General features: G+C 38.3%; 1 protein-coding gene across 4 annotated transcripts in view; it reads right to left on the reverse strand.

The window, feature by feature from the left end:
- LOC131776814 (uncharacterized) overlaps positions 1-21495 on the reverse strand; it is a 56310-nt gene extending 34815 nt beyond the window's left edge. Inside the window, exons 1-4 of one of the 4 annotated variants that reach the window (XM_066165060.1) lie at positions 21369-21495; positions 13693-13772; positions 13031-13110; positions 1434-3997 (exon numbers count right to left, since the gene is read on the reverse strand). In XM_066165060.1, coding sequence (XP_066021157.1) covers positions 2882-3949 — 1068 coding nt within the window. In that variant the 5' untranslated portion in view covers positions 3950-3997; positions 13031-13110; positions 13693-13772; positions 21369-21495 and the 3' untranslated portion in view covers positions 1434-2881. Of the gene's footprint in view, positions 1-1433; positions 3998-6154; positions 8394-13030; positions 13111-13692; positions 13773-14503; positions 14759-21368 lie in introns of those variants that run through there. The other 3 variants (XM_066165059.1, XM_059093020.2, XR_010717182.1) reach the window with 3 other exon arrangements.
- Positions 21496-24560: the final 3065 nt, after the last annotated feature.

Raw genomic sequence — 24560 nt, forward strand, 5'->3', positions numbered from 1 at the left:
GAGTCTTCAATCGAAAGGAAAAGTCGATCGCCAATAACACGTGCATCTGACAGCTAACCGGTCACGACGCGACTCTCACCTCAAAGCGGCAATCTATTTCGATCTCAATAAATCGTTCGAAGGAAAGTTGAAAAAAGATAAATTCTCACCACTTTTATTTCGTTTGTCGTTACTACAGAAATTAGCGCAACAATGATCGTGGGCCATCTCCACTCAAAACACTGTAATGTAACACAACGCTAAACCTTAATGCGGGAGTTACTACATCACGGGCGACGCGCGGGGAAGGAAGAAAAGATCGAAATACGATTATATAATAAGCTCAGTTATGCACGCATTCTGATTGGTTCTCACTTATGATCTATTGGAGGACAGACGTGTAGATGACGTCATCATTAAAACTTTTTTAATTCTTTATTATATAAAACAAATAGATTCCAAGTTGCCGTGCGTCTGTTCAGTAATAGATCACAGAGGACGTCAAAATGTGGTAAGAACATCAGTGACACACTCGGCTGCGCCTCGTGTGCCACTTTTTTGTTCTTACCACATTTTGACGTCCTCTGTGATCTATTACTGAACAGACGCACGGCAACTTGGAATCTATTTGTTAAGTGGTTAATACCTCATATAGATACATATCAGTTGTAGTTGCAGAAAACAGTAATGGCGCCGATTCCAGGCTTGATTACACTGTGCACACAACCGCATAGTGGATTCACAAACCAAGTGCCACCTTTGAAGTTTGGTCTGAAAAGGGTTATGGATGTTTACACCTTGGGTCTAAAAATGGTGTTCTCTGGTCAAAAATAATGCTAAGATTTGGAGAGCTGGGTGCGCACCCTCTCTCTCGCGTTTTTTAGCTCGTTACACGAGCTCAAAATGTCTCTTTCCGTTCTTTTGTTTGCAATATACTGAGAATAATCCCAAAGAAATTGGTTGGGTGAAAAATCATAAATTTTAACTAACGAATTTGGAAGAAGTGGACCGTAATACGGTACTGAAATTCAGAAAATGATCGAAACGAGTGATATTTATAGAAAATTCTGGGTTGTTCATAATGACTATTTTAGCTTCAAGGAATGTTTATCGGTCGTAAAAAGCTGTTTCAAAAATACCTCACAATGACCGATTTGGACTCCAGTCATTCTTATTTATGTTATTAATTTAAGATCGTGTTAAGCGTTTTGTTTTAAGGTAAAAAAAAAAAAACAATATAATTATGTCTAAGATAATATTTGCATGAGCGTTACGTGATAAGAAGTGTTTGTTAATCAAACTAGTCAGATTTCTCGAACTGCGCAACAACTCAGACGTTTGTCGTGTACTTAAAAGCAAAAAGCTCATTCTGTGATATATAAAGCGGTTTATTGGCATATTTTTTCCTTCTACAAAATTTTTATTAATTGAAGCTTAATGTTTTTATCAATTAATTCGTCCGCACCAATCAATTTCGTCATCTGCAAAAAGTACAACGACTGAACGATGAAATGAAAATTTCAAACTCTTAAATCTGCTGCTTTCATAGCCCCACAGCTCGTGTAAACACTTCCCTTCATGAAAAGGGGACAGGAAAAGGAAGCTAAATATCCAAAGGAAAAATACCAGGGGTTTTCATATCATGAATGCAGCACTACAAAATTTAAAATATGCTGCACGAGAAGAACGGGATGATTATTCATCGCAGTAGCGCATTAAGTTCCCTTCGGTAAGATTGTATTACAATATAATAACTATGCAAAGGAATTTCAAACATTTTTCTTTTGATTATCCATAAAATTTTATTAGTCCACGAACACGAAGCCACGTTTTGCTGCGACCAAAAGAAGTGTTGCGCTCACATTTTTCCACACTGGATATTTCCAATCTCGCTCAGAATCACTTCTGTCATCAAAAGTTTTAGTTTGTGTTACATTTTTAATCACTCTTCAGGGCTTGTTACAATCAGTCAGAGTCACGAAAGCATACATCCGCGTGATTTTTTTCCTAGTTAGAGCATTTTTATATTGCCAGTTCAATAATCTTTCCCTAATAGTATCATAGTGCCACTCAAAACACACTCATATTCACTCAAAGTAAACTCGATTGATAACAATTCTGACCTTGGAACAATTGCATGTTTCACACTTAACTGCACTTTAATATCTTTTTAAACAGTTGTAGTATATTCTAGTGAACAAATGACTAGGGTAACCACGAAATTAAAAGATATATATTTACTTACGTTCACTTTAAAACACTCGATCTGTCGCGTTTCAAACAAAGTGCACTTGTCTTACGCTTAAGGGAAGCTGGTAACCGTTTGAACATGTAAGCGCAGTATATAATATATAGATTTAGCCAAGCCTAAAAGCGGAGCTCGCATTTTTTTTTCCGCACGTCTCAAGGGCAGAACGCCTTGCTCCTGCCAGGACTAGAACCCAGGTCGTCCGACACGGAGCCCAGTGCACTGAAAACTGGACTACTGGACAAAGCCGTGGCGTTGGCGTGCCCGCGGTACAGTTGACCATGCATGTTAAAAGTAGCATCTTGTACGGTCATACGGTCGTATGGTTGTACGGTCGTGGGGTCGTAGGGTCGTAGGGTCGAACGGTCGTACATCCAAATTTTTTCGGCTTGATGGGTTACTACTATTTTGTATAATTATGGGGCTACGCTCTGCGAGCTCCACTATTATTCTAGGAATAAATGATCATATGAGACTTTAGTTAGCGGAAAAAACTTAATGCAGTATATAATTAATTCTCAAAAAGCGTGGTGTATACTGCTCAACGAGTACACGAAAAAGATAAGAAATCTCAAAACACACCTATCTACACTCAGAGTAAACTTTAGCATTCACAGTTCTTACCAAGGTTCATTTGTGTCACACTTTTAGATGCTAATGCTTAAAGTACTCTAATCGTTTCTCAGGTGGTGTTTCATCGTATGTGATAGCAGTGTCAAGACTGAAGAGGTTATTCTTCTCTCCAAAGCCCATTTGAAACTGCCAAACGTACAGCTTGGTATTCGGTGGGATTTTCACCTTAACGGTTTCTTCTATTTCAGTTGTTTCACTCCACTTGAACTGCTCTGTGTTGACCATCTTTCCACCAAACGTCTCCCTGAGGCCATACTGAACTTTACAGAGACACTCAATCAATTTCGAAACTTGGGCTTTAATCTCCTTTTCTTCGCTTATTGTCGTCTCGATGGACCATTCAGACTCTATGGAGGACATTGTGCTCCTGTCAAATCCAACGGTTTTCTTGATGGTTTTTTCCCATTCAATAGCAGTGTTGGAGTCGTTTCGAAGACATTTTACTTCTTTCCAATACCCGAACACTTTTCCATAGGTTTGCGCCATACCACCAGGGAGGAACTTGAGCACTGACTCGTGAACGCTGAAGTCTTTGCAATCTTTGTTCAAGTTCATGTTGGTGCTTCTGTGATAGGTGACACCCCATTTTCCAGCCTGCTCCAGACAGTAGACGTAATTCTTGGTACCCCAGAAATAGATGCCATCTTGGAACGCTTGGTGGATTTTATATTCAACGGCGTCTTCATCTTTGTTCATGTTACTCACTCGTCTGTAGGTGCCTCTCTTGGCAAACACGATGTACCAATTACCAAAGGCAGAGTAGTAGCCGCTTCCTCCGCGACAGTTGCAATGAAGAGGGTAAACCACAGCGTCATCGTCTTTACTCAGGTCGGTAACTCTGCGATACTCGTCTCCTTTAATGATGTAGAAATAAGAGTTAGTGGCCAAGTAATGATCGCCCCATCTACAGGCCTCACTTAAACGGTGAATCTTGATACGCTTTCCAGTGTGAATATCTTCGCAACTCATGTAGACACCCACATCGGAACGGATGATGTAGAAGGTTTTTTTAGTACCACAAAAGTCTATTCCTCTGGCCTCAGGTGCACTCTTTGGTACCATCTCCGGATAATCTGAAGCGGCGGACATATTTTTCACTCAGTAGTTGCAGCTGAAATAACGTTTCTTCTTGAGTATCTGCAAGGAAGAAAAATAAAGCAAAAAGACCGAGCTTTAATAGACGTTGATTTCGATTCTCGCTTGATCGTTAATGGAGGGAGGGGAAATAGAATAGGGCAATATTTGCGCGATCGGTGTTAAGTATACATTTACCATCACGTCGAATGGGCCATTTGGGAACATTTGGGAAGATAATTTTTCGCACTGGGCTGTTTTACTCTCGCTCGGAATCATCACATTCCAAACACCGGTTTGTTTGCGATACTCTTTAATCATTCCTCAATATCTTTTACAACGATTCATCGACGTAAAGCATGCATCAATTGCCGTGTTAAAAAGATGACTACTTGGTGATATATCGCTAACGTGATACAATCGCCTTTTTCATGATGCCATCTCATCTATCAAATTGTAGCTGTCTATTGGCGTCTAAAACTGCCTATGAAATCATTCTTGTCAATTGAAAGGGGCTAGTACACTCCACTTAAAAATTTTTTTTCTGTCAGCTTCTTCAAAACAGATTCCAGATGATTTACAAGAGCCAGGAAAAATTGTTGCAAGTTTGTACTGACGGATGTTAATCAAACTAATCAGATGTCTAGAACTTGGCAACAATTCAAACAGTCAGTGAATTAAAGTTAGTTCCGAATAAAAATTTTTCCTGTAATCAAAAGCGATAAACATTTATACATATACAGTGCGGAGTGACTGAGTTTTGACTTTTAGAATTTTTCCACATTGGTCTGTGCTGGTTTTACTCTCGCTTAAAATAACTATAGTAGAAAAACTATTTGTTTGTACATTTTTACATTATTGTACTATTTGTTTGTACATTGTACATGTTTGTACAAACTATTTGTTTGTTTATACATATACAGTGTGGAGTGACTGAGTTTTGATTTTTAGAATTTTTCCGCATTGGTCTGTATGTTTTACTCTCGCTTAAAATAACTATAGTAGAAAAACTATTTGTTTGTGATGCAATTTGATAACTCCTCAGTATCAATAGTCAAAGAGAAAATGATGCATATCAAACTTTGGTTCGGATTTTGGCTGGACAATAAGTCAAGCTTCAGCTCATTTTATGTTCTAATCTATTGTTTGAAGGAAAGGGTTTCCATTGTTCGCAAGACAAAGGTTTTTCTGACAAAAAAAACTTATGCAAGTCACTACCACATATCTTTTATTTCAATGAGTCGAGAAACTTGCGTTTCATATAATGCCTTCTGTGGTATATCGTTCCGTGGCGGAAAACTTCAGAGGTTTGTTATCAGATGTAGGCGGGAGAAAACCTTGTAAATAAAGATCATCACGTTCAAGTACAAATATTAGTTGAGTGACTAGGAGGCGAAACTTGACATAAGAATAGAAAATAGGGTAATTTGGCTCGTGCAACCAGAGAAAGATTTGAATCGCAGCGTTGAAATTTGATGAATTTTGCAACCGATAATTTGATAAACGCAGGATTCTATTTAAAACTGGTTTTGTAGAACGCCCGAGGTATGCGTTTATTATTCTGCGGAGTTGGATGGTTACCATCATTCTGGATTTCTCCGTGACTCAAGCTAAGTCACAAAGTGACTTAGTCCTTTTCTGTTGACTTTGCCGCGGTACTTACGGTAGTGCCCGTATTTTATGTAGCGACTTTCGTATTTCCAATTTATCATGGCATCAACTTGTTCAAAAGTTGTAATCTCCATAACTCTTCATGTTAAGTAAACAATGAACAGCACTTAACAGCGGGTTTGCTGAAAACCGCAAGGCCTTCAGTTCATTCTCTCTGAACCGCAAAACCGGCCAGAATTTAGGCTCCATGAAGCTTCTTGTTTCCTTCTACACTACATGCAAAATCGGACCTAATCAATTAACTCGTCCGCACCAATCAATTTCGTCATCTGCAAAAAGTACAACGACTGAATGATGAAATGAAAATTTCAAACTCTTAAATCTGCTGCTTTCATAGCCCCACAGCTCGTGTAAACATTTCCCTTCATGAAAAGGGGACTGAAAAGGAAGCTAAATATCCAAAGGAAAGTATTTGGGGTTTTAATAATGATTGCAGCGCCACAAAATTTAAAATATGCTACATGAGAAAAACGGGATGATTATTCATCGCAGTGGCACATAAAAGTTCCCTTCGGCAAGATAGTATTCTAACATAATAACTATGCAAAGGAATGTCAAACATTTTTCTTTTGATTATCAACAAGGAAATAATTGAAGTATTCCACGAACACGAACCAACGCTTTGTAGGGAGCAACAGAGGTTTTGCGCTCGCATTTTTCCACACTGGATATTTTCAATCTCGCTCAGAAACACTTCAGTCATCAAAACTTTTAGTTTGTGTTACAGTTTTAATCAATCCTCGGGGTTTGTTACAATCAGTTAGAGTTACGAAAGCATACATCCGCGTGATTTTTTTCCTAGTTAGAGCATTTTTATATTGCCAGTTCAACATTTTTTCCCTAATAGTATCATAGTGCCACTCAAAACACACTCATATTCACTCAAAGTAAAATCGATTAGTAACAATTCTGACCTTGGAACAATTGCATGTCTCACACTTAACTGCACTTTAATATCTTTTTAAACAGGTGTAGGATACTCTAGTGGACTAATGGAGGGTAACCACGAAATTCAAAAATATATGCACTTATGTTCAATTTAACATACAACACAAACGTTCACTTGTCTTACGCTTCACAGCAGTAATGGTAACCTTTTGAACATGTACGCGCGGTATATATTATTCTAGGAGTAAATGACCATAAAAACACCCTTAGGAAAACACACTCATGTCTGTTGAAACGCGAACATAAGTTAAAGTGAACATAAGTGTATATATATTTTTTTAATTTCGTGGTTACCTCTCATTAGTTCACTAGAATATACTGAAAATTGATCGACATTAGTTAACAGACTAAAATTGACTTGTCTCATACTTTAAATGGGGTTTGTTGCTTCTCAAACTAGCACAGCATATAATGATTAAGGCGTTAATGACACATTCGGAGACCGAAAAAATTGATCGACTTTAGTGAACAGAAAAATGTTTGCTTTTGTTGTACTTGATGCAGTATATTAATTGATTCTCAAAAAACTTATTGTCTACTGCTCAACGATTAAATGAAAAAGATAAGAAATTTCATAACACACTTATGTCTATTCAGAGGAAACTTAAGCACTCACAGTTCTTACTAAGGTTCGTTTGTGTCACACTTTTAAACAGGCGCCGATTCAGCCCGACTCAGGATGACGGTTAATGCATGAAATACTCTAATGTTTCCTCAGGTGGTGTTTTACCGTATGTGATCGCAGTGTCATAGCTGAAGAGGTTCTCCTTCTTTCCAAAGCCCATTTGAAACTGCCAAACGTACAGCTTGGTGTTCGGTGGAATTTTCAGCTTAACGTTTTCGTCTTCTTCAGTGGTGTCACTCCACTCGAACTGCTCTGTGTTGACCAACTTTCCCCCAAACTTCTCTTTGAGGCTATACTGAACTTTACAGAGAGCTTCAATCAATTCTGAAACTTGGGCTTTCATTCCTACTTCTTCGCTTATTCCCATCTCGATGGACCATTCGAACTCTATGGAGGACATTGTGCTCCTGTCAAATCCAACGGTTTTCTTGATGGGTTTTCCCCATTTAATGGCAGTGTCGGAGTCGTTTTGAAGACATTTTACATCTTTCCAATACCCGAACACTTTTCCATGGGTGTGTGCTATACCACCAGGGATAAACTTGAGCACTAACTCGTGAACGCTGAAGTCGCCGCAATATTTGTTCAAGTTCATGTTGGTGCTTCTGTGATAAGTGACACCCCTTTCTCCAGCCTGCTTCAGACAGTAGACGTAATTATTGTTACCCCAGAAATAGATGCCATCTTGGAACGCTTGGTGGATTTTATATTCAACGGCGTCTTCGTCTTTGTTCATGTTACTCACTCGTCTGTAGGTGCCTCTGTTGGCAAACACGATGTACCAATAACCAAAGGCAGAGTAGTAGCCGCTTCCTCCGCGACAGTTGCGATGAAGAGAGTAAACCACAGCGTCCTCGTCTTTACTCAGGTCGGTGACTCTGCGATACTCATCTCCCTTAATGATGTAGAAATGAGAGTCAGTGGCCAAGTAGTGATCGCCCCATCTACAGGCCTCACTTAGACGGTGAATCTTGATATCTTGACCAGCGTGAATATCTTTGCACCTCATGTAGACACCCACATCAGATCGGATAATATAGCAGCTGTTTTTACCACCACAAAAGTCTGTTCCTTTAGCCTCAGATGCACTCTTCGGCACGATCTCCGGACAATCTGAAGCGGCAGACATATTGTTGACTTGGTGGTTGCAGCTGATATAAGCTTTTTCCTTGAGTATCTGCGAAGAAGGCAATCCAAAGGGAAAAGATCGGGTTCCTAGTTACGTGCAAAGAAACAATCAAAATGGCGAAAGACCCTCTCTTTTGTAGAGACTGCCTCACATATGACCTTTACATTTTTCCAGCACTGAACTGTTTTACTCTCGCTAGGAATCACCACATTCAAAACACGGTTTGTTTGCAATACTCTTTAATCATTCCTCAATATCTTTTACAACGATTCATCGACATAAAACATGCCCAATAACCGTGTTAAAAAGATGACTACTTAACGATACATCGCTAACGTAAAACAACAAACAGTTCGCCTTTTCTCCTGAGCCTTATTGAGTCTCAGCGGTTTCACAACTCAGGTCATGGGTTCTAATTATGGCGCCGAGAGCTAGAGACGCTCTAGTTTGAATACTGCGTTTGCACAGGATGGACTTTACTTATTTCAAGATTACCTGATTTTAGTGTCTCTCACTCTGAATTCTTAATCTTTTTCTTGAAAAGATTAACTGATATTTTTATGTCTATGTCTTTGTTTGTATTCGCTTAAACTGATTTTTTTGGCTCTTTCTCTTCAGCGTGTAGAATCAAGTCCTTCGAGTAACACGTTTCAAACGTCGATTGATGATTCAGAAAACATCAGCGATTATGAAAATTTAGAAGTGACATCGGCCAAGGATCTGTTTTACGGACGAGGCGACAGAACTGAGCATTGCCTAAGTAAGTGTTTATAGATTAAACTTAGCGGGACGGTGAAGAGTACATTATCGATTACTTTCTTCGGTTTTATCCCAAAGGAAAACACACAAGGTGCCAGTTGGTCAGTTAAAGAGGAGAAATGTCGGGGAAAACACCCAACAAAAATGGTGAGATTTGCTCTATTTTTATTAAAATATATTAGATATGTATTTACTTGCGCTATGCACAAAGTAAACCCAAAGTTTAAATCTGGTAAATTAAAAAATTAGTGAATTGATAGGATGTTATCACAGTTTAATTTTCTTGAAAACAAATGTTTACCTATAGGTTCCTCCTAGATAGCTTTCAAAATTCCAAGCTCGTCTAAATCCAAGATGGCGTCCAGTCATTGATAGAGATGCATGTGCTGCGTTTTGGAAACGAACTTAACGAGGAAGTTTGCCGCGGATTTATTTTACAAATCTTTTTAATTCAATAAATCTTTAGGTAAGGTTATGAGGAAACATTCTAGTCGCCAATCTGGCGACTAATTTTCAGGATTTGGTCGCCAAAGTGAAAAATTTAGTCGCATTGGCGCTTGTATTGGGCGCAATTTCACGCCCTGATTTTTATATGGAAACTTTGTAGTTGCAGAAAATTGTTGTTCTCCAGCAACAAATTAATTGCTCATTTGTTTATTTTTTGTACAGTTCTCTGCCTCAGTAGAGTTGGATATCCAGGAGGGATATCTCACCAGCAGCCCAAAGCACTCTGAGCTGTAGTGGATTGCAAAAAGAAATTATTGCAGAGTATCCTTGTATGGCTGACAGGATACTAGTTGACATGGAAACTGAATGGATTGGTAAAGTTTAAAAATCTATTGCTTTGCCTCTTCTGCTTGTAGTGAAAAGAGACAATTTTGTGGCGCTGAATCTCTTGCCTTAAACTAAAAAGGCACAGAATAATCACTCTGACTTTTAAGTTCATGACCTTTGTTCTCGTGTGTTTGCTATCACATATGCATTGAATGAAGTTGTGACCATTTTGGAGGTACGAGTCCAAAAAACTGCTACTTTGGCACAAAAATGAACAGCTAAAATTGCTGAGCCTATTTGCTTATGAAGTCCAGATACAAAGGTTCAAGTACCTTGGGGTTGTATTTGATTTTGCCATCCTTTTGCTTAGTCTTTTCATTCAGCAACTTTTTAAAAATGTCCTGTTGTCAAACCATCAGATAAATATGGCACATGGAATAGCTGATTCTCTTCAGATATTTTGGGAGTCATGCAATTTTTTTTCCCAAGCCTTAAAGGGGAGACAAATTACAAGTATTAAGTCAAATTTCCATATCCATTTTTAGTGTTTTGGCATATAGTTTAAGAAAAATAACATATATATATATATATATAAGCTTAGTAAATAAAATGAAATGAGGGGAAACTGACCAACTAAAAATGGCAGACTAGCAGGCAATTTTTACAGGCTACAGGCACTTTTTGCACTTTGGCTTGTTTTTTATGTGGTTGTAAAATTTGTTTTTATTGCATAGAGTAGCTAATGTTGATTCAGCAATCAGAGATTATGTCTGGCACAAATTTTCATTGTTGGAGATCTTTAATACATTGATCTCCTGCATATGGTAACAGAGGGAAGTGTAATTTGTCACCTCCCACAAGATGAAATTCTTGAAGCTCTCATTGTGTTACTTGGCTCATTTTATATTTTCAATGTTTCTTATAATCAGTCAAAGGCAATTTTGACTTTTTTAGAGCAAGCATTGCTTGAAATTAGACACAGGTAGAGTCTTGTCACTGTTTCCTCCGTTTTCAATGTCTTGGCAAATGCCTGAGGTAGTACTTGCTGAAATTTGATAATATCTAAAGTAGCAATATGAGTACATGTATTCTGACATCCACTGGAAGAATACTCTATGCTGCTCTAAGGTTCTTTGTTTTTCAGATGCACAAATCAAACAATATCTATATTCTTGTGTAGAAACCGGACCATTTGTTGTCTTCGTGTTATTTTGATAATTTTCTGCACTCTTAATCAGTCTTGATTATAAGCTGTCTTACATTGTCACATTTAGAAAGCTTTACTCACATGTGTCTCTTGGGTGTAATTTCCAGCAATGATTGCACTGGAAAATCACGCATGGAGAGGAAAGAGCCCTCTTCTTCTGAACTGGCTTCACATTGGAACTGAATTGGCTATTTTTTTAAGGGGTCATTAGTGAGAGGGCTGAAATTTTGGAGCCATTTTAGCCCCTTTAAATTCCAAAGTGGCTCCAGTTCTTTCCAATTTGGCCCTCACAATTGGGTCAATTTAGCCCCAAAAATTGGTGCCAAAAACAGCCCCATTTCAATGGGGCTGAATTGACCCCAAGCCAATACCAAACTGGACCCGCTCGCTTTGGCCCCATTTTTTGGGCCAAATCCACTCTTTTCATTTTACAGTGTGCTTGGAGGGTTTGCCCCTTCTACTTTAAGAAAATACAAATAAAATTCAACAGACCCAATGTACCTCGTTGATCTGTTACCTTTGTAGAGATCACAAAGGACAATTTTTTTCGGCTATCTAAGGGCTTCTTAAAAGATGAAGTGATCTTGCTTTTTTTAAATTGTTCACATATATGGAATCGATGAATATACAATAAAAAATATCACAGTAATAGATAAAAATAAGCCTATTGATGATTGAATATTTGAAGAAAGAAAGATATTTTGTCCAGCGGTAATGCCCCACACGCCATTTCAGTCCCCTCTCGGTCTTACTGAATAGCTTAAAGCTGACTGCTCACTTAAAACATATAATTTGCAAGAAAATGACAAAGGATACAGCAAGTTATTATAATTTGCTGCCTATGTACCAACTATAAATATCTTCCACTGTTACTAGACCATATGACGTTCTTTTGGTTTCTTTAGAAGGTATCTAAGTATTCCTGTGCTGTGCTTGAAACATGCATGACATACATGACAAAGAATGGAGTGTATTAACTCGCCAAGTGCACCTTTGTTCTCACTTAGTCTGTTTCAGTCGAGTCAGGGAAAACAAAAAGCAATAAATAATTGCGTCAGGTAAGTTATTCCCACACTCTGCATTGTGACCGTGAGAAGTCTATGGCCAGGCATAAGATTATCGTACCTGTCTGGTGTCTATCGAGAGAATGTTTTGTCTCATCACAATTTTTTTTTCCAACTGAATACAAAGTATATAGTGGGTACGCCTACTCTCGCTCTCTAAAATGCATTATCATGGAAACTGCGGTGTTATACAAGGATTTCCGGCCCTGAGAAAAGCCGTAACAACACACGTGAAAAAATATGTTATTTTTTACACGTGTGTTGACATAGCCAATCAGCTTCTTACACGCCACTTGCCTTTAGCGCCACTCGGTCAGGTTTATGAATGAACAGCATGATTCAACGCATTTTTCCATCTTGAGAGTCAGCGTCAACGTACTCTACGATTGTTATTCGAGGATTGTCGATTCATTTATTTTCATTCCTTAATGAAGTCGGCTTTTCTTCTCAGTAAAGGGCTCTTGTGTTTATATGATAAACAAAATAATACATGGTTGCTTGAAGATATGGAATTTCTCTTCTCGTGTTCAACTCGACATCTCACTCGTTCGCTGCGTTCACTCGTGAGCTATCGAGTTACACACAGAAATTCCATATCTACGCGCGCCCATGTATTATTCTCTATTTATTTGATGAAAAATCACTATTACACGAAAAAAGGATTACTGGGCCAAGATCTCCCAACCATTTGGTTTGCAAAAACTTTAGCTCTGGATGAAATGCCACGTGATCGGGCAAACGTGTGTGGTAAATCGTCCGGAAAGTCTCCAATTGTTTCAGTCAAAATTCCCAAATCCGAGAAACATCTAACGCCCTTTCCACGGCTCAAAGCAACCAAAAATTCAAATATTGTCTAACAGTACAGACGCCCATTGCAATACAGGTAAACTTTTGTCTAACTTTGGTTTGATATTCTTACCTTTCCAACTTAAAAAGCGTCCAAACTTCTGACAGATGTTCTCCCTCAAAGAGAAACAAGTCAATGCTCAATCTGTAAAACTAAAAATAGAAAGTCAAAATAGAGAGTCAGCGTCAACGCACTCTACGATTGTTATTCGAGGATTGTCGATTCATTTATTTTCATTCCTTAATGAAGTCGGCTTTTCTTCTCAGTAAAGGGCTCTTGTGTTTATATGATAAACAGAATAATACATGGTTGCTTGAAGATATGGAATTTCTCTTCTCGTGTTCAACTCGACATCTCACTCGTTCGCTGCGTTCACTCGTGAGCTATCGAGTTACACACGGAAATTCCATATCTACGCGCGCCCATGTATTATTTTCTATTTATTTGATGAAAAATCACGATTACACGAAAAAAGGATTACTGGGCCAAGATCTCCCAACCATTTGGTTTGCAAAAACTTTAGCTCTAGATGAAATGCCACGTGATCGGGCAAACGTGTGCGGTAAATCGTCCGGAAAGTCTCCAATTGTTTCAGTCAAAATTCCCGAATCCGAGAAACATCTAACGCTCTTTCCACGGCTCAAAGCAACCAAAAATTCAAATATTGTCTAACAGTACAGACGCCCATTGCAATACAGGTAAACTTTTGCCTAACTTTGGTTAGATATTCTTACCTTTCCAACTTAAAAAGCGTCCAAACTTCTGACAGATGTTCTCCCTCAAAGAGAAACAAGTCAATGCTCAATCTGTAAAACTAAAAATAGAAAGTCAGGCCATTATAATATTTCCGGTGTTATCTCAATTGTTGTTAGGGTTAGGGTTTAGGGTTAGCTTTAAAAGCGATACGCCGTAGAAGTAAGGTGAGGTATTTTAATTGAGAATTTGGCGTAACGTTGTAATGTAATGTCCGCATGAGAATGTACTTTTTATTTCTTGTAGCGGTCGTAAATATTCCCGTACAAACTCTTAAAATTCCGCCATGACCGTTATTGAGCAAGATGATCATCTCACAGCTGGAGCTTAGGCTTATGATAATTACTGTCGCGCCACGCTGTCTGCAACTGTCGAAAATTAATACTTAAATGATTTCACTACTTCCAACTCCCGTTTATTGCTACCAACAACCGAAGTTTTACGGACAGATATAACATAATGAGAAAGTCCAGTATTATCCTGTGGATTTACGATTAGCAATTTGAGGTTCCCTCTTAATTTTAACTACGATTTGTTGATACGTTGCGTGACGGTTCAAAATCCAAATGCCTTCAAATTTCTTGCCCAAATTTTTCACATTTACTAGTCCTGTTCAAACAGAAAAGTTAATTTGTAAACGTATAGTTTACATACAGTGTTCTAAGCTGGAAGAACGAATACTTTTAACTGAAATTTGCAGTTGCCTGCTGGTTTATCGTAAACAAATTCTACTCTGCTACTAGCGACTGACTCCAATACTTCCACTGATGAATAAAAGTAGACGGCATTTACCTTTATATCCAACGCAAATATCTCACGAGTCTCTGAAGTAGTGTGTACTCTAACACGTTTGGGCAGTTGATTGTGCAAAGGATTTGGTAACTGAGAACCCCAGATACTCAAATGCACCCAATTGTAGTATGCGACAAGCCCCAACCCGCAAACTGTTTACTGCGGTGACTCAACTCTGTCAATCACGGTTGTGCCCAAATCCTACCGGCTAAAAGTACGCCCAAGGAGCACTGATAACGAGTTTTCGAGTCGGATGATTATCGGAAATTGTCGGCTACATGTAATATGGTGGACTATTTAGGTAACGCCATCTGCAATTTACCAACAGTCAAGCGACGTGATTGAACCAGAAATGAACATTATAACATATTTTACATGTGAAGATACATTGTTGAGTTTAAATAAAGAAAATTTCGCTTAATTTTGTATGGCTGTTTCCTCCACCCTCGTCGATCTTAAGTTTCTTGTTCGGCAGAGTTTTAGCTGAACACTTTAGCTGCTAAGACCTGCGCTTGCAAAGGTAAACGAAACTTATGGATAGTATCGCCACTAAAATGCCCGTGTCATAGTTGTACTGGTCAGAAAGATCCCTAAGATGAATTTTCTATTGTCTTGTACTTCTCGCCGGTAGGATCTCAGGAGGCTTAGAAAATGCTACCGGCTAGAGGTACAGCTTGCATACTTAGTCAACTTTGCTCAATTGTTACCACGGTATGCATCACATTTTATTTTTTCTGTACTCCAAATTAGTCTAACACTCCTTTGAATGACTTTTTTCACGAATACGAATATATTTACTTATTTTTATTTGGTCTTGTACCTTTAGCTGATAAGATCTGAAGGGGCCTATAAAATACAACCGGCTAGAGGTACAGCCTGCATACTTAGTCGACTTTGCCCAATTTTTATCATGGTGTGCTCCACATTTTACTTTTCTGCAGTCCAAGTTGTAGTCTTACACTGCTTGGAATTACTTTTTACAAGAGTACATTTATATTTATTTTTTTTATTTGGTCTTGTACCTCTAGCTGGTAGAATTTTTCAGAGGCTTAGAAAATACTATCAGCTAGAGGTACAGCTTGCATATTTAATCGACTTCGCCCAATTTTCATTACAGTTTGCTTTGAATTTTACTTTTAGGAATTCCATTTAGTCTTACACTACATTAGAATCATTTTTTTTTCATGAGTATCTTCTTGTTTCTTGGTCGTGTACCTCTAGCTGGTAGGATCTTGCGTGGCTCGGAAAATTCTACAGGTTAGAGGTAATTCGTGCAGGTGGATTTAGCTTATTGAATTAACTTCTTGGTTTATGGGAAAAGCTTTCTACACGTCATGTTTGTTTTCTACTGTTGTGGAGTCACTCAATAGGTATATTTTCATGTTTTGTCTTGTTTACCTGGCCAGTAGGATGTTGGATTACTCAGAAAACACTACTAGCCAGAGGGGCAGCTTACGTGTGTAACGTAAGCTTGAAATCATTAACAAGTTAATAAATTTTAAACTAGCCTGATTTGTATTTTGTTTGGTTGTGGATTTATTTCAATACAAATATAACCAGTTTTAGTTGAATTTGCCCCAAAATTTATTTTAGACTTGAACATGTCAACCAGATTTACTGAAGTTTGTCATGTAATACTCTGCCTCAATGTAACTAGAATTTCCTAGAAAGGAACAGTCTCTATTTCTATGATATTTGTTTTTGATTAGAAGTATTGATGACCAGGCCAACCATTGTCTGAAATACTTAAATCAACTCATCTTTAGGTAGTCATAGGATAACATGATTTTAATTCACCAAAATTGACATTTTCCCTTTGTATTTTCAATGATATTTAACAGCATGTACGCAAGTTATTCTTGAAATCAGAATGGTCATCAACTATATATACAGAATTTATACAATTATATAAATGAGATTTACCTGTGCCTACGTTATTTACTGTATTTTTTTTTGTTAAAATCGCTGTTATTGAAAAGAAATCAAACCTTTCTTATTTGAATACCAACCAGAAACCCTTTGCTTATTTCCAAATAATGCCTTCTTTAGTTTCAGCTGATTCCTATGATTGCTGTGCTATAAAATAAGCAGTGGTGGATACATGACCAAACAAGAAGGTGTTCTTCGAAAAAATGATTGCAATGTAGTATCAAACTAAAATGGAATGCCAAAAAGTAAAATACAAAGTAGAGTGTAATAAATATTGGGCAAAGTCAATGAAATATTCAAGCTGTACTTCAAGTAAGCCTCCTAAGATCCTACCAGCTGGAGGTTATAGACTAAATAAGAGAGAACAAAATGTAAATGTATTAATGAAAAAAGTGATTCTAAATATGCAAACTGTACCTCTAACTGGTAGTCTTTTCTAAGCCTCCTGAGATCCAACCAGGTAGAAGTACAAAACCAAGTAAGAGAAAAAAAATTCAAATGTATTTTTAAAAAAAAAAAAGATTTCATAGAGTGTAAGACTACAACTTGGATTAAATAAAAGTAAAATGTAGAGCAAACCATGATAAAAATTGGGCTTAGTCCCCTAAGTGTGCGTGCTGTACCTCTAGCCAGTAGTATATTCTAAGCCCCCTATGATTCTACCAGCTAGAGGTACAAGATCAAATGAAAACAAATGAAATTATACTATTCTTGAAAAAAGTGATAAAAAGGAGTGTAAGACTAATTGGAAGTGCAGAAAAGTAAAATGTGAAGCAAACCGTAATAGAAATTGGGCAAAGTCGACTAAATATGCAAGCTGTACCTCTAGCCGGTGGTAGTTTCTAGGCCTCCTAAGATCTTACCGGCTAGAGGTACAAGACAATATAGATTTCATCTTTAAGATCTTTCTAACCAGTGCGAACTTTAAAGACTTATGGAATACATTTTCTTTTATTTTTGGGCAGTTGTGTAGTCAGTTGTGCTTTCAGCATGAATGAGCTAACAAACGTCAGGAGGGAAAACCATTTTCCCTTGGTGATTACGTATGAGTTTCAAATGGCAAATCGTGATTGGGTAATGGGCTCCTCTCAGAATAAACTGGTTGGGACGATCGTTGAATAATGCATGGTAAGGGTTTTTCCAAAATCAGCGAACCAACCGAACGAAATAGCGATTACCATTTGCAATTCGATTTTCCGTAATTGTTTTCGGCTGATGAGAGACTGGAAACTGGAAAATTTAGCAAATGGTGAGGAAATTACCGTTGTTTTCCGTTCGGAACGGAAAAAGAGAAATACCTCTAGAGGTGGTCTACAATTCCCGACCGGATTTTTCACAAAAATTCCGTGTAATTTGACTTTCAACCGAAATTTCCAGATTTTTTTGATAAATGGTAAGCACCCTTATTTTCCGAAAAATCCATTCGGAAATGGTAGACTTCCTCCAGCGGTGATCCTCTCTAGCTGGTTTAATTCACTTATCATGGAAGTTTACTGTAAACGTGCACAATTCCTTTCAATGCCACGCTCATTAGCCAACGCATCTCACAGTAGCGCTTTCAGGCGTCTTGTGTTACCGTACTCTGATTTTATTCTGGCGCATCCTGTAAAACGTACCCCCCGCTTATGAGAACATTCGAATACAGTTGACTTGTCTCACACTTCAGAGAAGTTTTGATGCCTTTGAAACATGTGCAGCATATCCTGGAAAACACTAAGTTGAAGTTACAAAGAAATTTTCAGACTACTCTTGTGTCTGTCGTGTTAGCTCGAAGGACTGGTCGAACGAACGGAATTTTAGAATACATTCGTGTCTGGGCGAAGTAAACTCTAGCAATCACAGTTCTGACAAGAGTTTACTCGTATCACACTTAGCACACTTTAAAGAAAGGCACCAATTGACTATAAAGCTACACTCTATGCATGACTATCGTATAAAACAAAGTGATGGTTACTGAGGCTCTTCTCCATCTTGTGTAAGCATGATTTAAGGGCTAAATAGATTCTTCTCCTGGTTAAAGCCCAGTTCATACTGCCAAATTTGGTCGCTCGGTGGGGCGTGATTTGTCATTAAATCAACTTCGCAAGGCATCATGGGTAAGTTCAAGGTAGGGAAGTGCTTCAAAGTCCATGTCGATTGTTAACCTTGCCGTTTTATGACGCTTTGAAAAGATATAATTAATAAATAAAGAACACAAAATAAAGACTTAAAGCCGGAATCTGTATTTCTCATCGGCGGAAACACTTGAAAGCAAACACTTAGCGATCGAACATTATCAAGATCACAACGACTGATAAGAACAGACCAAACTAAAAGACCTCGTTGTGAAACTTGTATTAGTCACTCTTAGGCTAATGGGTATTATAAATATTATGGGCTATTGCTTGTTTTGGCGGAGAGTGGTAAGGAAGGGGAAATTCCTCCATTCAGCTATACCGTAACCTTTAAAACAATGAAGCGAGAATTGGAGAAAAATTCACAGAAGAGATTCATGGGTGTAATGTATGAAGTGGAAAGCAAAAGCCTCGCCGAGAAGAACCTTACGTGAGAAAACTTATGATTAGAAAGGCTGCTATTGCTATAGGTGATAGCAGAGTTATTGGCCTTTCCTCTGGTGATTTGTTAGCGGCTGATTCTTGGTACCACGAAGGACAATTTTTCCGCGTGTCTTAGGGCCTCTTGAAGAATAAAAAGATCTTACGTTCTTTAAATTACTCACATGTATGGAATCGATGAATATACAATAAAATATCACAGTAGATAGATAAAAATAAGCATATTGACGATTGAATATTCGAATAAAGAAACTGAGATATCTCACCAAATATTTTGTCCAGCGGTAATGGCCCACCCGCCGTTTCAGTCCCCCCTCGGTCTTACTGAACAACTTTAAGGTGACTGCTCACTTAAAAGATTTAATGAGCAAGAAAATGATAGAGCAAGTTGCCATCATTTTTTGCCTATGTACGTTTCAGTCTCCTCTCGTTTTTGTTCAATAATATGCAGGTGAATGTTTAGAGTTAGACCAATCTCTACCTTTGTCAATCACGTCAACCTCGCGCGTTACATGCTTAGAAGGTTCGTGTAATATATTATTGCAATTTCCCAAAATATTATAAGTTTAAGTTTTAAGATTTAGTAAAGTAATTAGATTCCTTTGGGGGGGGGGTTGCAGATTTTTGGAAGGAATTATTTCTCTCAGCGTTCGTTAAAGAACAGAGGTACCGGGGTAGGTGTCTTTTTTGTTTTACTTGATTGTCCCTCGACTTGAACTACCACTAATTTTTGTGACTGTTACGTTTCAAAATTCCCTAAAGTATTGCCTTTCACATTTCAAGAACACTGAGGTTGAAGTTCAAAGCTCTGCCAAAGAAAACTGAAATTTCCATATTTCATAGGCCCTAACCAGCACAATTCTATTTTTTTTTTAAATAAATAGTCATTTGAGAAACTGGCGAGCATAAAATAACTTTAAAACACTTCCCCTGATGTTTCCCTGAGACTAGCACTCTTCTCCTGGCAATAATATCACTACGATTTCTTTGTCTCGAATCGCGAACCGTCTCAACAATTTCCTTTTCTTTTTGAAATTACGCTAGAGCAATGTATTGACGTTGTCGGCATTTCCAGATTTAGAGTTTGAACATTCGTTAAATTCATTCATCCAAATGTAAAATCGATAGAACTTACGCACATCTTGTTTGTCCGTTGTAGTTTCTGGCGATCTCTACCATTTTAAGTTTGCTCTGCTATCACTGTACGTTATTCCTGTCATAGGACGAAGTCAAGGCTGCATACTCCGATTTCAACTGTTGTCCAAGCGGAGGTGGTTTGCGCCCCGAAAATCCTCCCGATCGGCATTTTTCTCAGCCATAGTTTGCGATCTAAGATCATTGCACCCTGGGACATGCCTCAATACCAAAACTCTCCGTGTATTTCGCTGAAAACGAGCGTTTTCTACTTGTATTTCCGAGTTCGCATCTCTCTGGCTATTTTCTTGATAATCAGACGCCCGCGGAAGAGACTTGGGTAGGAGGTCAATGAATGACCATGATGAATGAATCGTTTGCTTGGGCCACCTGAGATCATACGAGTGATTAACAAATCGGGCCCTCGCTTCGCGATCGTCCGCTTTGTTAATCATTCGTATGATTACAGACCGCGTTAGCTTAAGGTGAAAAAAAATTTCTTGGTCTAAGATGGGCAGTTTTTAATTGGCGTAAAGCAACTTGGTGGACATAGCCTGGCAACGAGGTTGAGTTTTGGCACCGAGTGTATACAGGCTTGAAGTGCTGGGCCGCGCATAAAGGACAACCAAGCTTGTTACAGTTAACACTTATCTTTCGAGTAAACTTTAAAATATTTATTTAAATCACAAACCTAATACTATGAATCGCTTTAATTGTTAACGTACTGATGAAAAATAACAACCTTGCGAACAGGCTGATTGATTAATTCGATTAATTAATTCAATATCTTATGTATACATTGGCGATGGGATCGATCAGTAGATTACTTTAGCGGACGAAAGAAACCATACTTTTCTGACAAAAAAAAACTTGTGAAAGTCACTACCATGTATCTTTCATTTCAATCAGTCGAAAACTTGCGGTCCATAAAATGCCTTCTGTGGCATATCGTTCCGAAGCGGAAAACTTCAGAGGTTTCTTATCAGATGTAAGCGGTAGAAAACCTTGTAAACAAAGATCATCGCGATAAAATGCAAATATTTATTGAGCGACTGTACGGCGGAACTTGACAAAGGAATGGAAAATAGGGGAATTTGACTCGTATAGGCAGAGAAAAATTCGAATTGCAGCGTTAAAATTTGATGAATTTTGCAACCGGAAATTTGATAAACGCAAAATTCTATTTAACACTGGTTTTGTAGAACGCCCGAGGTATGCGTTTATTATTTGTGGAGTTGGATGGTTACCTTCATTCTGGATTTCTTCGTGACTCAAGCTAAGTCATAAAGTGACTTATTCCTTTACTGTTGACTTTGTCGCGGCACTTAAGTTAGTCCCCGGATTTCGTTCAGCGATTTTAGAATTTGCAATTTGTCTTGGCATCAATTTGTTCAAAAGTCTTAGTCTCCATAACTCTTCATGTCAAGTAAACAATGAAAAGCACTCAACAGCGATTTTGCTAAAAACCGCAAGGCCTTCAATTTGTTCCCTCTGAACTGCAAATCCGGTCAGAATATAAGCTCCGTATAGCCTCTTGATTCCTACTACACTACATGCAAAATCGGACTTAATCAATTAGCTCGTCCGCACCAACCAATTTCGTCTCCTCAGTAAGAGCAATAACTTCATGATGAAATGAAAGCTCAACAAGTGTAACTGTAAACTCTTAAATCTTCCGCTTTCATAGCCTCACAGCTCGTGTAAACATTTCCCTTCATGAAAAGGGGACAGGAAAAGGAAGCTAAATATCCAAAGGAAAGTATTTGGGGTTTTAATAATGATTGCAGCGCTAGAAAATTTAAAATATGCTGCACGAGAAGAACGGGATGATTATTCATCGCAGTGGCACATAAAAGTTCCCTTCGGCAAGATTGTATTGTAACATAATAACTATGCAAAGGAATTTCAAGCATTTTTCTTTAAATTGTCAACAAGGAAAAAATTGAAGTTGTCCACGAACACGAAGCCACGTCTTGTTGCGACCAACAGAAGTTTACACTAATTATTTTCAATCTCGCTCGGAATCGCTTCGGTCATCAAAACGTTTAGTTTGTGTTACCTTTTTAATCACTCCTCAGGGTTTAACAATCAGTTAGTTTTATGAAAACATTCATCCGCTTGATTTTTTGCCTATTTAAGGCATGTTTACATTGCCAGTTCAACAATCTTTCCCTAATAGTATCATAGTGCCACTCAAAACACTTTCATATTCACTCAAACTAAACTCGATTAATAACAATTCTGACCTTGGTGCAATAGCATGTCTCACACTTAACTGCCCTTTAATATCTTTTTAAACATATGTAGTATATTCTATTGAACAAATAACTAGGATAGCCACGAAATTAAAAAATATATGCACTTATGTTCTAAAGTTCACTTGTCTTACGCTTAACAGCAGTACTGGTAACCTTTTGAACATGCAAGCGCGGTATATATACTTGAAACAGGGTTTGTTGCTTCTCAAACTAGCACAGCATATAATGATTAAAGTGTAAATGACAGACTCCGAAACAAAAACATTGCATTCGTGTCTACTCAAAAAATTGATCGACTTTCTAGTTAACGGGAAAAACTTAATTACTCCTCAAAAAGCGTAGTGTATACTGCTCAACGAGTAATGAAAAAGATAAGAAATTTCAAAACACACTTATTTCCACTCAGAGTAAAAACTTTAGCACTCACAGTTCTTACTAAGATTAGTTTGTGTCACACTTTTACACACTCTTAAACAGGCGCCGATTTAGCCCGACTCAGGATGACGGCTAATGCTTGAAGTAGTATGATGGTTCCTCAGGTGGCGTTTGGCTGTATGTGATCGCAGTCTTACTACTGAAGAGGTTTATATTCTCTCCAAAGCCCATTTGAAACTGCCAAACGTACAGCTTGGAATTCGGTGGGATTTTCAGCTTCAGGGTTTCTTCTTCTTCAGTGGTTACACTCCACTTGAGCTGCTCTGTGTCGACCATCTTTCCGCCAAACTTCTCTTTGAGGCTATACTGAACTTTACAGAGACCTTTAAGCAATTCTGAAGCTTGGGCTTTGATTCCAACTTCTTCGCTTACTCCCATCTCGATGGACCATTCCAACTCTATGGAGGACATTTTGCTCCTGTCAAATCCAACAGTTTTCTTGATTTTTTTTTCCCATTCACTGGTAATGTTGGTGTCGTTTCCAATACATTTTACTTCTTTCCAATTCCCGAACACTTTTCCATGGATGTGCGCCATACCACCGGGGAGAAACTTGAGTACTGACTCGTGAACGGTGACGTTGTCAGCATCCTTGTTCAAGTTCATGTTGGTGCTTCTGTGATAGGTGACACCCCATTTTCCAGCCTGCTTCAGACAGTAGACATAATTCTTGGTACCCCAGTAATAGATGCCATCTTGGAACGCTTGGTGGATTTTATATTCAACGGCGTCTTCATCTTTGTTCATATTTCTCACTCGTCTGTAGGTGCCTCTCTTGGCAAACACGATGTACCAATTACCAAAGGCAGAGTAGTAGCTGCTTCCTCCGCGACAGTTGCAATGAAGAGAGTAAACCGCAGCGTCCTCGTCTTTACTCAGCTCGGTCACTCTGCGATACTCATCTCCTTTAATGATGTAGAAATAAGAGTCAGTGGCCAAGTAGTGATCACCCCATCTACAGGCCTCACTTAAACGATGAATCTTGATACGTTTTCCAGTGTGAATATCTTCGCAACTCATGTAGACACCCACATCAGAACGGATGATATAGAAGCTTTTTTTAGTACCACAAAAGTCTATTCCTCTAGCCTCAGGTGCACTCTTTGGCACGATATCCGGATAATCTGAAGCGGCCGACATAATTTTCAATCAGTAGTTGCAGCTGAAATAACGTTTCTTCTTGAGTATCTGCAAGGAAGAAAAATAAAGCAAAAAGACCGAGCTTTAATGGACGTTGACTTCGATTCTCGCTTGATCGTTAATGGAGGGAGGGGAAATAGAATAGGGCAATATTTGCGTGAGCGGTCTTAAGTATACATTTCCCATCACGTCGAATGGGCCATTTGGGTACATATGGGAATATTTTTTTCGAACTGGACTGTTTTACTCTCCCTCGGAATCACCACATTCCAAACACCGGTTTGTTTGCGATACTCTTTAATCATTCCTCAATATCTTTTGCAACGATTCATCGACATAAAACATGCATCAATTACCGTGTTAAAAAGATGACTACTTGATGATATATCGCTAACGTGATACAATCGCCTTTGTCATGATGCCATCACATCTATCCAATTGTAGCTGTCTATTGGCGTCTAAAACTGCCTTGAAAGTCGGCATATGAAATCATTCCTGTCAATTGAAAGAGTCTAGCACCGACACCCCACTTACATTTTTTTTGCTTTCAGCTTCTTCAAAACAGATTCCAGATTATCTACAAGAGCCAGGAAAAATTGTTGAAAG

The sequence above is a fragment of the Pocillopora verrucosa genome, chromosome 4 (genome assembly GCF_036669915.1).
Source record: "Pocillopora verrucosa isolate sample1 chromosome 4, ASM3666991v2, whole genome shotgun sequence".
Lineage (NCBI taxonomy): Eukaryota > Metazoa > Cnidaria > Anthozoa > Scleractinia > Pocilloporidae > Pocillopora > Pocillopora verrucosa.